The sequence below is a fragment of the Chrysochloris asiatica genome, unplaced genomic scaffold, assembly GCF_000296735.1.
Source record: "Chrysochloris asiatica unplaced genomic scaffold, ChrAsi1.0 scaffold00266, whole genome shotgun sequence".
In the NCBI taxonomy this organism is placed as follows: domain Eukaryota; kingdom Metazoa; phylum Chordata; class Mammalia; order Afrosoricida; family Chrysochloridae; genus Chrysochloris; species Chrysochloris asiatica.
Window position 1 is genome coordinate 787,440 of NW_006408784.1, and position 16,914 is coordinate 804,353.

The window sequence follows — 16,914 nt, forward strand, 5'->3', positions numbered from 1 at the left end:
TCTGTTTTAGAATTTTGCTGTCCTCAATTATCTGCTTACCTAGTCATCACTCAGAATCTACAAAAAATTAAGGGAAAAGAAGTGCTGCATTTTTATTTTCAAATACCACTTTTTTAGGAGAATTATGACAAATGTCAGCTGTGGGAGTTGTTCACAATACAAAATATGTTCCTTCACAAAACATTGCATAGCAGCGGTAGTTTTCATACTTCATTTTTAGGCTTGTTGCTAACCCACATGACAGGTGTCTAATGGTTTACTTTTGCCTTTTGTAATTGCTGTAAACTTTTTTTTAAAAGAGCCATTTAGTGTGAAATTGTATATCATGTACTAAATGACCACAAAGAAATTTGGAAAAGGTCTTTACTTGGTTTGAAAATCCACTCTGCAAGACTTTTGCTCCTTCAGAGAAAATACAGTTTCCAAGGATTATGGGTGTAGTTGAACCTTTAGGCCATACCTTCAAATAACACATGATCCCTCTTATATACTTAATGCTAATTGTGTAAAACAGACAAGCTATTTTGGGAAAAATATATGTTATAGACAGTAGTTTTTATAATCAGGACTGTTGATGCTGCACCATTTGGGGTAGATTCTGATAGGATTGTATTCTTACCTATAACTTTTAAAGGATAGGCCATATGAAATGCTCCTCCCCTCTCCCTTCCCCAAGTATTGATTTTGTTTAGCAGGGGAGGGCCAGGTGACAAGACTAGAAGCATAAACAGCTGCTATAAGTTTGCACAGGCACATGCATAGGTTGGTATTCTTAATGACACTGTTGTTTTTGTTAATGCAACTGACAGAGCACCAGGATTCTTTTAGTGTGTAAAAGATGGGCTTCTGCTTTGAATATATTAAACTGTTAACTTTTAAACATACATCGGCTGTTGAGATGTATATGAACAAGGACCACCCTGGCTTGATTTAAAGAATGATTGATCATTGGTTCCACTCAAAAGCACTGCTTTCTTTACTAAATTTTAAATTAGGTTTCACATTGTTTTGCTACTCAAGAAAGATCTTAAAGTAGTTGGGTGCCAGAAATAGTATGAATAGCATTTAGGTTGTCTGCATAATAAAAACTCCCGGTGAAACACAAATGTTGCTGTAGTGCTTTGCATTTTGGGGAGTCAACTGCAGTCAGGGGCTAGAAACACTTGGGAACCATCCTCACATGTGATGGAATTGCTAATTCTAACTTAGCTATTTATCCATAAAACTTTGTTTTTATGTCGAGTTATAAAGCCATTTTATAATACTACAGTATCCTTTTTCTACAGCCTTATTAAAATAGCTTCGAATACTTAGTTTTCAATTCAGTTTCACTTTATCGTGTATCATAGTTGTTGTACATTGCAGACCAAGAAACCAACTTGAGGTAAATTATATAGCTTTCCATATTACCCTTTTTCCTCAGGTGCTAAACAAGAGCTCCAAAAATGGATACTGCTAGTTGTAAAAATTTAGTGTTAACAAATGTGGTTTTAATATGTAAATATGAATGAATGCCTTTACTTTGCCCTTGTTTGTCTATTTCATTTATCCTGTTTAGAGGAGGATCCTTTCATGATCTTGAATACATTTCATTTAGATGTTAATGCATTTTTAGAATGAAAACACAACTGTTTCTGTCTTGGATTAATACTGCTGCTGCTATGAGTAACTGAAAATCAAGAATGTGATGCACTTTTTACATTACTATATACCAGACCCTTTATGGATTGCTTTGATACTTTTCCTGTAGCACAGCCACTAACTAAAGTGAATGAATTTTAAAATTCTCATTAGGAGTTAATCAGTAGAGCTAATTAATCCATAGTTGGTATTGGCCTATCAAGGACAATAACTTAGGAAAGTATAAATTTTGTTAATATTACACTTTTGGCCTTAAAAATGTCTTCTACTACTGAAAATCTTTTAAATCCTCTTTGTTTCTATTAGTCCCTCTGCCTCAGAAAGAGGAATTGGAAAAATGGCTTAAAGGAAGTAGGATCTTTGGTTTGTTGCTGATATATCTTTTTAAAAAAGAAAACAATTGTCTACTGTGTAAGCTGGGGTCTTATTTTTGTGTTTGTGTACAGAAGAGAAATAATGCTGCCCCAAGCCTATCAGATTTAATTTTATCAAATCAATCAAAGCTCCCACTATTCTGCTTTCCTAGTATATTTTTACTTAGTAAAGGAAAACCTAAGTATAGTAGAAATGCTATTTGACAAGAGGAAAAGTCTTTTTCTCAAGCACATATCCAAACTTGAAGATTGGACCCCAAATAACCAGGTGGGGACTGGGGAGGAGCACACCAAATGTAATAGAGAATATGAGAAAGATGTGTGGTCTAAAGCTACTAGTTATATTTTGATGTTGCCAATATTGCAAAGCCAAAATTTTAATTTGCTTATTTGGTATATCTGTTGGCCAGAGATCTATTTTTATATCAATGTGCCTTGCATGTATATTTTTTAAGAAAATTTTTGTTTGAATGGCCATGTAGTAATCATTGAGATAATTTGATAGTTCTTACCACCTCACTAGTTTCCATGCAGTATGAAAAGTTTATTCTATTGCCCAATTGGTGCTCGTGTTTAAAGTTAAATATGTTGTTACAAACTGGAATTATTTCATAAACTGGGGAAGTGATTTCATTCCCTCCCCCCCTTTTGGTAGCTTTTTTTTCTTAGTCTGTTAGTGGCTGTTGCATAGTGGGAAATAAGAAGGATTCTTCACTCCCTTTCCCTCCCTCACCACCTTCAAGTAACATGATGACACCATTTTTTGTGTGCTTTGGAAAATAATTTCAGCTTGCTATCTCCTTTAGTGTATTTTAAAAAACAGTGTTTATCAAAGTCATTGTTGGCAAAATTAAGAATATCGTGAAGTCAACTTTAATTTGGAATTCAATGTGAGCTGTCATCTGAGTTATCAGCTCTTCCCAACTTCAAAATTTTGATTGTTAAAGCACCTTGCTTAGAAATTTTTAATTATCTGTGTCTGCAACAACTGTCTAAAATTAATGAACTGTGCAATTCTTGTCATTAAAAAAAATCAATTCTCCCTAATGTGACTTGTTAGTTTATCTGTATTTTCTGCCAGTGTAAATGTGAAAAGCTTTGCTTGCATTACCTTTTAGAAATGCATTTTGCACACTTGAATTTTGCTGAAGCTTCATGGAAAGGTTAGTTCTAAGTAGATGAATAAAGCTATGCACATGTTTTGAAAGTTTTAATTTGTGTGTCATTACCAAAAGTGACCTATCTGTTATTACTTTGCTGTTCTTAGCTTAACCATCTTTTGGAAACATTTTTCAACAAAAATAGTTTTGGGTTCTTTCAGTAGATAGAAAAGGAAAAACGAAAACTGGCACTATTTTAATAAACCAGTTCAAACGAGAGCTAGACTTGTATCTATTAAAGGGCTTTTCTTGAAACAGGGCAGTTATATCAGCTTTACAAACCATTGGATGCTATTGCTTCCTTATTAAATACTCAGTTTATTTGATCAAATAGAAAAAGGAAATAATTCAAGTTGAAATGAAGGGTGTTTGCCATATATGGAGCTCTGTGACAATTGTATATCTTAAAACTGGTTATAAAGTAGAATTGCTCCTACCATAAATGTGGTTTACTTGAATGATTGATTTTGATTAGAATCATTCAATTATTTAAAGATCAAAGCACAGGTTATTTTAAAGATAATGTGTATCTTTAAAATTGCTCAAGCTGATTAGACCAATTTCAGAAACTGGGCGCATTTGGTTCAATTGCTGCAATCTGCATGTACTAAATAGCTTTATTTCACATATGTATGTGTACTTACTTACAAGATTGTGTAGATATGCTGGCTAGGTTTTGTCAGATCATCTTTTTAAAAGATTTTTCAGTACCTTTGTAGGAGACGCTAGTAAATTTAATTAGAGGTTATCACTAAGTATTTCCCTCATGCTCCTAGAAGTAGAAGAAATATTTCCATTTAAAGTTTTTCTTATGTATAGAAGAGGATTGTTTCTCTGTTACCAAGTATGCTCTGAGTTGTATGTTGTTGGTTTTGAAAATAAAACTTCTGATAGTGGTAATCAGAAACTAGTCAACTATTCAAGACCCAAGTTGACACATAATGCATGGCCTTATAAGGCAGAAGTGCTGGAGTGTAGCAAGCACATTATCGTAGAGGTTGTGGCTACTCTTCAGCATCTGTCAATAGTTCAGTCTCAGAACATAATGGAGAACAGTAAATTTGTTTTATGTGCATAGGCAATTAGGAGCTGAGTTAACCTGTTAATCTGGGGGAAAGGATAACTAGTGGACTACAGTGCTAGAAGATGTTTTTCCTTCCCTCTTCCAAAGTTTAAAGAAGTCTTAATGTTTGTTTTTTGCCCAATCATAAAGATAAACCTTTTCTAGATATAAGAGCAGTGACCAGAAATTTTACCCTTTTGCTGAATGCTTAGGTATTTACCCTAGCTGTATCTGATGTCATGGATTCTGAGGAAGTTTCAGTTAAATAATGATCTTCCTTTATTGATGTCTTACTTCATGTTCAGTGTTTTAAAAAGTATAAATTGCAAACACTCTACAAAACCATACCCAGATTTACTTATTTTATCAAAAAGATAAATTTGTAGATCAAATTAAGAAAATAAGTGTACATTGTTGAATAAAAATTTTAAAGTTTCTGAGTGTTGGTGTTATCCTTTGTGTGCCTTATAAGCATTTGCTGAAAACTAAATTAGTGTGACATGGATAACTTTTTCAAAGGATTAAGTGTACAAAGAATTTCATTCTTAAATGTATTTTTATAATGTACATGCAGTTTTTTGATAGCTGTGCTATGTAGGATTCCCAAGGAGTGGCTGATGTGAATTTGAACCACCAACCTTGTAATCCTGCAATGTCACACCAGGATAGGGGATACAGATGTGAGTGCTTATTTTGGGCGCAGGGAATTGAGCTTTATTACCCTGCAATTAGAATAAGCCAAGAATGTTAAGTATATGGTGTGTGTGCATAAAATATAGCAGAAAACATTTGAAGAACCTAAGGTTTGCTTACAATTGTCGCAAGGGGGGTGGGGGCGGGCGGGCAGGGACTATACCAGTAAACAAAACCTCAACTCTTAACTAATTCTGGACTATTAACCTACTTTGTTTCTTGAACATTTGGCCTATTAGTTCAGTCAAGTTAGTCAGTGACCCTGTATAGAAATGTCAAGGAGTGGCTGGTAAGTTTGAACTGTCAATTTTACAGTTCAAACTGACTTTGTCCAGTACTTATCCTACAGCGGTACACCAGGATTCCCACTTTGATCAGGCAAGACAAAGAGGAAGTACAAAGCAAGCATTTACCAAAGGTGTCACCGGTGGGGAACTTTTTTTCTGCCAAAATTTATAAACCTTGCAGGCCATACAAAATTACCCAATTTAAAAAATTTTGGTCAAACATTGAGTAAACATCACTAATGTGATGGTGGAGTCCTGGTGGGGCTCTGGGTTAATTAACAAGTTAGAACCTGGTTTAACACCACACGTGAGGCTCAACATGTCCGGTACAGGATGCATTTGCTGCCCTAAATCTAGATAATGTCTTTTGCTAAAAAGTTTAACCTATTGCCATGGAGTTGGTTGATTTCAGTGACCCCCATTGGACAGAATAGAACTGCCCCATACAGGGCTATCACATCTTAATTCCTGTGGAGTGGCTGGAAGGTTCAAACCGAGCAAGTAACCACTGTGCCGCTGTTAGTGCTGTGGAGTTGGTTCCGACTCAACGATGCTGCACAGGGTTTCCGAGCCTATAGACCTTCGCGGCAGCAGAAAGTCTCATCTTTTATCCTGTAGGGCTGGTGGACTCAAACCACCGACCTTGTTTTCAGCCCAGTGATTCTAGATTCACCATGTTCCCCTAACACTTCCTTGCCAAGGGCTGTCAAGTCGGTTCCAACTCAGCTACTCTCTATAGGGTTTCCTAGGAGCAGCGGCAAGGAGCTCTGGTAGCGTTACCAGTCGGGCTGCTAACTGCAATGTCAGCAGTTTGAAACTACTAGCCATTGCGTGGGAGAAAAGGCTTTCTGCTCCTGTAAAGATTTACAGCCTTGGAAACCCTATGCAGGGAACGAATATGTTCTCAGTGTATAAAATTGGATAAAACATGACCAATGATGTGTTAATATCCAAACATCTGCACTTGAGTTAACATTGAAGTGTGCTCCAAATCCCATTTTTGCACTTAAAGCGCCATATTGTGTCTTCATGGAACCGACTTCATTGTTGAACCAACCCATAGCTTGTAAAGAGGGATAGTCATCACAGATACCCAGTGGTGTCCAATAAAATTTTCTTTTTCAGAGATGTTTATTTTAGACTCCTTATGATTCTGTTTTCCATAAGTTACACAAAAAATATTATTAGTGTTTAGGTTACCATACCTTAATTCTTTAATTGCATTGTATTTTTCAAATTGGAAATACTTAGTTTCCCGTTTAAGAAATCAGTACATGATCATTGTAATGAGATTCATACAATACAGAAATTTACAAGAAAAAGTTACCCATAATCTTTAATCTGAAGTGGCATTTAAAATATTCAAATGCCTGACTTTAAAGAATGGAAACAATAACTAGACAAAATACTTCAAAACACATATACAGAGAAAGATTCCACAATAGGAAAAGTAAGCCCAATCTTACATATCAAAGATACAAGAAATATATATGAGGTATGTGTGGCGCTGTGAGCTAATGCGTCAGACTGCAAAGCCGTTTGAACCGCAAGGTCGGTAGTTCAAGTTCACCAGCTGCTCCTTGGAAACCCTATACAGGATTGCTATGTGTCGGAATCGACTTGATGGCACAACAACATATATGTAACAAACTATACGTCATATTTGAGTTAAACCACATGATTTTTTTGGTACTTAGTAACGTACTATAAGGAGCTCTGGTAGTGTAGTGGTTACGAGTCTGGCTGCGAACTGCAAGGTCAGCAGTTCGAAACTACCAGTTCCGCAGGAGAAAGATGAGGCTTTCTGCTTCTGTAAAGATTTGCAGCCTCGGAAACCCTGTACAGGGTCGCTGAGTCGGAAATGACTCCACGGCACATGTACTATATATAATGTTGCACTATGCTAATTTGTTGATGTTAACATTCTAAGATGTAAAGTTTTCAACCCCTAACTCCTGGTGTGGCGCTGTGAGTTAATGCGTCAGACTGCAAAGTCGTTTGAACTGCAAGGTTGGCGGTTCAAGCTCACTAGCTGCTCCTTGGAAACCATATACAGGGTCGCTATGGGTCAGAATCAACTCAACGGCACTTAACAACAGCAATAACAAGACAAAGATAGGATTTATAAAGGTACTGATAATAAAAGGTAACAATTAAAACTTTTTTAATCAGAACTGATGTATGTGGAAGTAATTTGAATGGAGCCCCTGTATGTATATATATGTATACACACACGTTGATGGAAATAACCTAAATGGTCAGTAAGACAACTGGTTGAATTAAATTGTTTACATAATATAGAATACTACACAAGCATTAAGAAAGCAGAGCCTAATGTGAAGTTCAAAAGCACAAAACTAACCCTAGTTAAGGTGGTTGGAGAATACTTGATTGCAACCAAATACCAGGGAATTTTAAAGAGGTGATTACATTTGATTACATCTGATTACTGTGTTTGTTCCCACTGATTAGTGTGTTTGTTCCATGGATGTATATATTTTTCAAAACTCACTTAATATATACTTAAGATCTGTGCATTTTACTGTATGTAAATTATACCTTGATACAGCAACAACAAAAAGGAATTCAAATGAGAGAAAAATCACTTCTAAACAGGGCAGTGTTTTGTAGGTTTACAGCTGCTTAGGTAAACTTCACCAGTAGAATTTTGGTAAGACTGAAGCAAGGCCATTAACTAAAAGTGTGGGGATATCACGTGATATATAGAGAGACTAAATATTTAGAAAGCTTCTAGTGGAGTTTCAAGACAAGAATCAGTTTCAACATGTCCCTGAAGGTCATCCTACTTTTGCTTGAACTCTTCCAAAGACTTGTTTCTACGCAAGTTCATAGGATAATGCTTGTTGAAATAAAACCATAAAACAAAGATACTGGAAGACTTGCTTATTTCTTTAGTTCTCACTTATTGAAGCTATCTCAGCATTTCCCTGGTTTTCTGCAATAAAGTGTTGTACAGATTAAAATTTATCTGTTTGAGGATTTATTTTTTACATAGTAAGTACTCTCACTAGACTTAATATAGAACTTTTGAAGATCTGGACTCAAATCTCCATTTTCTCCCATTTATAAGACTTTACTTTTAGCTTGTCACAAGCAAAATGCCATCTGGTAGAGAAAAATCAAATGGCAGACCTAGAGAAAGGGGAGTAATGGTTTTCTTATTTCCTTTTGTCCTACATGCTGCTACATTTCAGCCTGATTAAAAAGTGACTTCAATGTCAGTCTGTTCACACCGTCTCTTTCCCCATTCCCTATAAGCACAGAATTGGAAATTTCAGATACTCACAGCTGAACAGATGGAGTGGAAGGACATGAGACGCTCAATGTGGTAGGTGTTATGCCCGCTCCAGGCATTCCAGCGAGGATATTTTCCTCTCTCCAGGATAAACTACTGTCCACAGAAGCTGATATGCTCATGACCAATCCAGCTGCCAAAGATATGTATATGGCCTCAGGGAGAAGTTATCCGTAGTTTTAGATAATTGTTAAGTGCTGTCAAGTTGGTTACAACTCATAGTGACCCTGTACCGACCTTGCAGTCTACATTATCCCACACTACATAATTGCCATTCCAACTCATAGTGACTCAGTGGAGTAAAATACCAAGCTAATACCAATAAAGCCATTGTTGTTATGTGCCATTAAGTTGGTTCTGACAGAAAGTGACTCTGTATAGAGTTTCCAAGAAGCAGTTGGTGAGTTCAATCCTTGCTGTTCAAACTTTTGGTGTGGTGCTTATTCTACAGTGCCACACCAGGACTCCTAAAGCCATTGTTGTTGTTGTTAAGCACCATTGAGTCAGTTCAGACCCATAGTGACCCTGTATCGGGTTTCAAGGAGCAACTGGTGAGCTTGAACCACCAACCTTGAGGTTCAAACCTACTTTGCAGTCTAGTGCATAAACCCACAGCACCACACCAGGACTCCTCCTAAAGCCATACAAGGTAATATATATTGTAACAGGTAGGGAATAAGCTGGTTTATTTATAAGCAGGTTTCTAAATCTGATACATGTTTTGTGACTAACCATGGAAGCGTCTGCTTCATTGACTCAAGAAATGTATTAGCAAAATCAGATATTTAAACTGCTAAAGTTTGATATTTTTTTCTCTCCACGTCACCTCATTCTGTGCTTAGGGCTCCAAGTTCAGGCTCTAGCCAACCAAACCTGGTGGTTTTTTCCCAAGGAAGTAGAGGGATGAATGGGTAGCTGTCTCTTGTTTTCTTGTCACTTTATGCGTCCTTCCTTCTGCTGCTTCATGCCTACATTTTTTTATTGAAACACCTTAGATTAAATTTTCACGGTCAGGTCTCACTAGTAACTGATTTAAGGTGTTACTCCTTAGGCTTGAAGAGCTTTGGTGACAAGCAACTTACAGGAGTTAATTAGTTTGCAAAGCCAGTTCTGCATTGGCCAAAGGTGAGTCCTTTGACTTTGCAAAATCAGAAGAACAAAGATCCAAAGACAAAAACAAGAGATGTGTCTCCCTGGTTAAGGAGATGGACCAAAACCAAGAAGTCCCTGGAAAAGTGAGTGGGAACTAATAAGGCTTTTGAGTCATAGGAATGAGTTCCCTTTTACACAGAGAAATTGGCTGTCAGTCCTGCTGTAGGACATACTGTTGTTGTTGTTACGTGCCGTGGAGTTGGTTCCAACTCATAGCAACCTGTATAGGTTTTCTGAGGAGCTTCTAATGAGTTTCAACTGCTGACCTTGTGGTTCAAACTGACCTTGAGATCCAGTGCTTATCCTGCAGTACTACACCAGGACTCCAGGAGGGGCATTAACAGAGTCTGCAGAAGTCTGCAGCTCAGGGGTTTTCTCTCTACCTATTCTCTGCAGGCAAGAAAGCTCACAGAACCTGTGGCTGTTCTAAAGGAATACAACCTATATTCTATTTCCAGAAGCAATGGTATGTTGTTACTATCACTGCCTCATCAATGGTATGTTGTTAGATGCCATCGAGTCGGTTCCAACTCATAGCCGCACTATACACAGCAGAAGGAAACACTGCCTGGTCCTTTGCCATCCTCACAATTGTTACATTTGAGCCCATTGCTGCTGCCACTGTGTCAGTCCATCTTGTTGGGGGTCTTCCTCTTTTTCACTGACCCTCCAGTTTACCAAGCATGATGTCCTTCTCAGGAACTGATCCTTCCTGATAACATGTCAGAAGTATGAGAGACAAAATCTGATCGTCCTGACTTCTAAGAAGCATTCTGGCTGCACTTCTTCCAACACAGATTTACTTGTTCTTCTGGCAGTTTATAGTAGTTTCAATATACTTCTCCAAAACCACAATTCAAATGCATAAATTCTACAGTCTTCCTTATTCATTGTTCAACTTTCACATGCATATGAGGACAGTGAAAATATCATGACTTGGGTCAGGCACACCTTGAACTGATATCTCTGCTCTTTACCACATTAAAGAGGTCTTAGCTCTGGTAGCGTAGTGGTTACGAATCGGGCTGCGAACCTTAAGGTCAGCGGTTCGAAACTACCAGCCGCTCCGCGGGAGAAAGATGAGGCTTTCTACTCCCGTGAGGATTTACACCCTTGGAAACCCTGTACAGGGTCGCTATGGGTCGGAACCGACTCAACGGCACTTAACAACAACAACATGCCTAATGTAATAGATTGTTTGATTTTTTTTTAATGTTTTATTGTGAATTATGTGATAGTTTACATGGGAGAACATTATCTTTACATTCATCCTATCATTTCATTGCCATGGTTACAATCCCCTCCATGAATCATCAACCTACCAAAGGGTATATGCCCTGCAAGCCTGCCCCCTGGTCATCAGAACAGAGCCCCTCTCCCTCTCTGGGTCTAAAATCCCCAGCCGCTCCATCTCTCCACGTCATCATCTCTGCCTCCATCTCTGGCATCACTGCTTCTCTGGTTAGGGTCCTGCTCTCGACTCTTCTCCCTTGATGGTCCCAGAGACCTCCGCTCCTAGACTGCAAAGTCAATCACTCCCCTCCTTTTGCTGCAAAACGTCTACCTTTACATTTCCAACCCTCACAATCAGTCCTGATAACAATTATTCACTATTGTATCACAAGAGACCTATCCCCATCTCCTTTCATCAGCCTCGCCCAGACAGATTGGATACTACTCAGTGGAGAGTCTACCTTCCTCTGGCCCTCTGCAGCCGCCCCCCCCCCCCCATTTTGGGTAGCCAATGTCCAAGTTGCCCATCCCTGTCCTCTCAGTGTGTGGGAATGATCCTTGCTGTAAAGATTTGTTCCCTCTTTTGAGCTTCTGCATCCATAGGTGTATGTCAAGCTCATCAAATTGTATCAGATTACTCTTATTTTCCTCTTCTTTCTCCTAGTTGAGCTCTGATCATCCAGTCATTAAAGCCAGGTCAAGTGGGTATTATCTACAAGTGTGAGTGTTCTTATGCATATACCCTCTCTTCTTATCAGCTGGACACTTCACTCTCCACTTTAGTCCTTTGTGGCTGTCACTGACTCTGGGCCCAAGAGTCCGCAGGTCTTGCCACACTGCTGGCCAACCAGGTCTCCACCTGGTTCAAAGGAGTCTATTGAACCTTGTAGGGCTTAGCTCGCAGCTTCATTGCTGTTTTTCCCTCACTTCCCCTTATCAGTGACGAATGTGGTCACCAATCAGAGCATGTAATCCCATTAAGTCTTAGTCTTGGAAGGGAGTTTGCCCTGAGGGGACCCGTCTACTTGTCTTGATGTCTCCTGGGTGAGCACCTTGCTTGTTCTTGTAGTAATCAGTCGGACTGCCATTATTGTTTTGTGTTTTTCCTGTTGGTCTTTCTTTCAAGAAGTATCTTCTGTTCTTCTAGCCGCTCCAGGCTGGCATTGTTTGATTTTTTTGATGGCTTCTTCCATGAATGTTGATTATGTATCCAAGCAAAATGGCATCTTTGACAACTCCAATCTTTTCTAGTCATCATGATGTTATTTACTGGTTCAATTGTAAGGATTTTTTTGTTTTTTTTACATTGAGTTGCAATTTATAATGAAATCTGTAGTTTTTGATCTTCAATGTTGTTGTTGTTATGTGCTATGGAGTTGGTTCCGACTCATAGTGACCCTGTACAGGATTTCCAAGACTGTAAATCTTTACGGGAGCAGAAAGCCTCCTCTTTCTCCCACGGAACAGCTGGTAGTTTTGAACTGCTGACCCTGAGGTTAACAGCCTGATTTGTAACCACTATGCTACCAGAGCTCCTTTGATCTTCAATAATATTATCTTTGCTTTCAGTAAGCAAGGTTGTTCCATCTGCATATCGCAGATTGTAATGAATCTTCCTCCAACCCTGATGCCTCATTCTTCTTCATATGATCCAGCTTCTTGGATTATTTGCTCAGCATACAGATTGAACAAGTATGATGAAAGGCTCCAACCCCAGTGCACATCTTTCCTGATTTTAAACCATTGAATAGAACAACTTCCTCTTGTTCTATGTACAGGTTCCCCATGAACACAATTAAGCATTCTGGAATACCCATTTTTTACAATGTTATCCTTAGTTTGTCATGATCTATACAATCAAAAGCCTCTGCACAGTCAATTAAGCACAAGTAAACATCCTTCTGGTATTCTCTGCTTTTAGTCAAGATCCATCTGACGTCAGAAATGATATCCCTCATTCTACAGCCTCTTCTGAATCTGATTTGAACCTCTGGTAGTTCTTTGTCAATGTATTGTTACATCCATTTTTTAAATCATCTTCAGCAAAATTTTACTTGCATGTGAGATTAATGATATTGTTTGATGGTTTGCACATGGTCTTGGGTCACCTCTGTTTGGAATGGGCACACATAGGGATCTTTTCCAATCAGTTGGCCTGGTAGCTATTTTCCAAATTTCTTGGTATAGATGAATGAGCGCTTCCAATGCTGCATCAGTTTGCTGGAAGATGTCAATTCATATTCCTTTAGTCCTGTCTTAAGCCCAGTACCAAACCACTAAGAACCTTCTAGCTTTGAGTTACTAAATAATAAATGTTGTGAGTTCTTCTGAGATTACTTCAGTGGAGGCCTATTGTGCTCAGATATTTGGGCAGGAGCTGGTGTACTCCGTCCTCGTGCCCTGGAAGTTCTTCTGATCATAAATGGTTATCTGAAATGGGATTGAATGGGGCAAGAGAGCTAAAATTCGGTACACCAGGAAGAACAGAGTTTACTTGTGTCTGACCCTGAGTTTTCTGTACCAGCTATAGCCCAGGATTCTCAGGGCCATGCCACGTTGGCCTGATAAAGGCTTTTCCAGTGTAAACAGGGTAGGAAAGAGTTTGAATGAACATCACTGGTTGGTGATTTCATGTACCCAGGCTAGTATGAGGTGTGAGGGGATTGGTTTATAGGAATAGTCTCCCAGGGATGATAGCTACCCAATGGACAGGACAAGAGTTTGATGATTTTACCATGTAGACTGTCATGTCACCACATTTTCTGCTTAAATATGGCTCAAAGGCCAGGAGTCTCAGAAGTCTCAGGAACTCCTTGTGTATTTTTCCTTAACTTCCCCAATATAGAAACCGCAAGTATAGAGGGAGATGAATCTTCTTTATTCCTTGAACTAGAACTTGGCTCTTGGACCTGGTCAAAGGGTAGAGACCACTTCCCAAGCTGTGAACTAGCTCAGAGTTGATCCAGTGAGGCTAGAGATGGAATCCGAAGGGGAAACAATGAAAAGCCCGAGGATCAGCCACTTCAGCCAATGACTGAAAAAACCCTAGACTGGGAGTTATTAAGTGTCATCAAGTTGATTCTAACTCATAGCTACCCTTTATAGATTTGTGAGGCATGGCTGGTGGGTCTGAACTGCAGATCTTGTTAGAAGTCCAGTGCTTATCCTATAGCGTCACACAGGACCCCATAGCTTGGGAGAAGACCTGAATCCTATTACTTATTTGATGTCTGGTGGCAAATCTCTCTTTATTTCTGAGTCTTCTGTTTCTCCACAGGCACAGTCCCCTCCGGACTGCTTTATTTTAAGGTGACAGTTTTAAGGAGACTTTATTTTAAGGAGGACAGTTAACCTGGGAGACTAGGTATCATCTCCCACCCTTCATGGGCTTTCAGGGTTATCTTTCCTTTCTGTAACAGGGGTCCTTCTGAAAGGTCTTTCAACAGTGTCTGCACTTTGAGTGGAGCACGTCCCTACGAATAGTAGTGTTTTATCTGTTATGGAACAGCATAGCTGCACTCCAGCCTTCGAGCCTGCTCTATGGCAATAACTCATGCTGTCTTCATCTCCATTCCTCAACTTCCCATGTGATGGGGTGAGCTTACCTTCCATGGCCCCCGGGGACCCTGGTATGGGGTTGGTCTGAGCCATCTTGATGGTTGGAAGGGTTTCTGGAAGACAGAACATAAACCAGTGACAGGTTTCTAGAATTGGGGAGGGAGCAGGTTTGAAGTTCAGTAGATAGGATAGAATCTTGGCTCTGCCATTTATTAGCTAAGCCTCAGTGTTTCCATCTGTAAAACTCTATGCGCAGGGTTATTGTAAGAACTAGAAGCAGTAACGCAGGTAAAGCACAGGCTTTGTGACCTACTGACAAATGTAGCTTCTGTCTTTGCACCTGCCTCCAGGCACCCCCTACAGGTGGCAGTATTGCCTCAGGCTCACATACCCCAGTATAAACTCCTTGGCAACCTTCTAGTCCAGATCCCTCATTTGCTTGGTCACACAGCCAGTAGCTCCAGGGCTCCACCAGGTCTCTCATTTTGTCCCAATTCATAAGCAGCCTGGGCTGTAATCCTTCACAGTCTCACCCTCACAATCTTACCTCACCTGGCTCCTTATAGCCCTCAAACTGACTGGGGGCTGTGCAGAACCATGCTGCTATTCTCTCTCAGCTTCACCTCATCAGATAGACTTACCTGCATTTGCCAGCCTGCCAGTGACTAACTTTCTCCCCTGATTTCTACTGCTCCTCCCAGTACTGATCAGTGTTCTTATTGAATACATCCTGGGGGAGCATTTCAATGGCAGGGCCCTTTGAGTCAGTCACTCAAAGCACATGTATGTGGAAGGGAATGTTGAAAAGACTTAGTAAAGAAAAGGGAGAAGAAAAAAGGGTAGCTGTAATAACTAACACAGAACAACGGCTCACTCTCTGCCAGGCACTGTTCTAAATGCTATTCATGCATTAATACATTTAATCTTTACAACAAGCCTATAAAGTAAGTACTGTCATTATTTCAATTTTATAGAAGAAATTACTGAGGCTTACAAAGTTTACATGGACAGATAATAGAAAGAACAAAGGAAAGTAGGGAGGGAGGGAGAAAGAAAACGCAGGTGAGAGAGGGGAAAAGAATGAAGAGGTAGAGAAGGAAGATAGGAAGGCTGCATCAGGTTCCTGGCTCTCCCCATTGAATGATATCAAGCCCAAGACCTAAGGCTTGTAATCTCTGCAATGCATCTTTCCATTCTGAACCTCTGGATGAGCAACATTTTCCAGCTCCTGTTCCTTACACCTTCTTCTTCTTCCTATGTCTCAGGAATCAGCTCTCTTCCCAGGGCCCTATGTCCCCCTCCCTCCAGTCACTGATGCTGGACCAGTGATTATTGTCATACAAGTGGCAAGAAGAGAAGGCTGTCTTCTCCCAGAGCTCTCCACTATTCTTTAGCTTTAGAAAACTCTGACTACAAGAAAGAAAAACTGAGTCTCCTCCTGTGAGTGTTTACAGGGAAAGGCACGAAAGGGTAAGGTAGCCTTCGGGCCCTACTCACCCAGCTCTGGCTGCACAGTCTGGACCTCCATCTGGTTCCACGTCCTCTGCAGCCTCTTTATAGGCCTGCCACCAGTATCCTCTGGCCCTGTCAGCACTATGCTTTGTTTCCACCTTTGTTCTCCCTGATCTCCAGAGCTTTCATTGCTTAGCCTATGGACTAGGCACCCTTGGAAACCTTAGTTTAAACTAGGGATACAAAAATCCAAAGAGGCCCCTGTGAGGCCAGGCTCACTGCTATAGACCTTGGCTGTGTGGTCTTATCTTCAGAGTAGCTGAAGGTGAGGACAGGGGGGGTCTCTACAATTGAGACTTGTTCCTTCTTCTCTAGGTTTCTCAACCCACACCAGGGCCTTCCAAAGGCCTTAAGAGGCCCTATTTTTATGTCAACCTCATCAAAATGCACCTTGTTTCCCAAGTGGAATATAGTTTGTTTTTTGCGTGTGGTTTTTTAATTTTATTATAATTCTAAGCTTACTAAGGGAAAAACGTGGTTCCCTATCTTCTTAGGACTTATACTTTATACCATACCTATGTAAAAGTTTCGGAGTCCTGGTGTGGCGTTGTGGGTTAATGCGCCAGACTGCAAAGCTGTTTGAACTGCTGCAAGGTTGGTGGTTCAAGCTCACCAGCTGTTCCTCGGAAACCCTACATAGGAACTGACTCAACACTTAACAACAACAACAACAACAACAATGTAAGAGTTTAGAGGTCTGGTGTGGTGCTGTAGGATAAGCACTAGACGGCAAGTTTTATTTGAACCAAAATGTGGTGGTTCAAACCCACCAGACGATCCTCAGAAATCCCATACAGGGTCTCTATGAATCGGAACACACTAGATGACACTTAACTATTTCTATATAGTAGTTGGAGTCCTGGTGCTGTAGGATAAGCACTGGACTGCTAACCATAAGATTGGCAGTTCAAATCCACCAACTGCT

At 39.8% G+C, this 16,914-nt stretch overlaps 1 protein-coding gene across 1 annotated transcript; it reads right to left on the reverse strand.

Annotated features, from left to right (window-relative positions):
* Positions 1-4,277: 4,277 nt before the first annotated feature.
* CRYBA1 (crystallin, beta A1) lies at positions 4,278-16,005 on the reverse strand. Its single transcript, XM_006878188.1, is given in 8 exon segments — positions 4,278-4,282; positions 6,183-6,311; positions 6,314-6,371; positions 8,526-8,733; positions 13,273-13,349; positions 14,525-14,536; positions 14,538-14,590; positions 15,975-16,005. Coding segments are annotated over 8 exon segments (573 nt in total).
* Between the last annotated feature and the right edge of the window lie 909 nt (positions 16,006-16,914).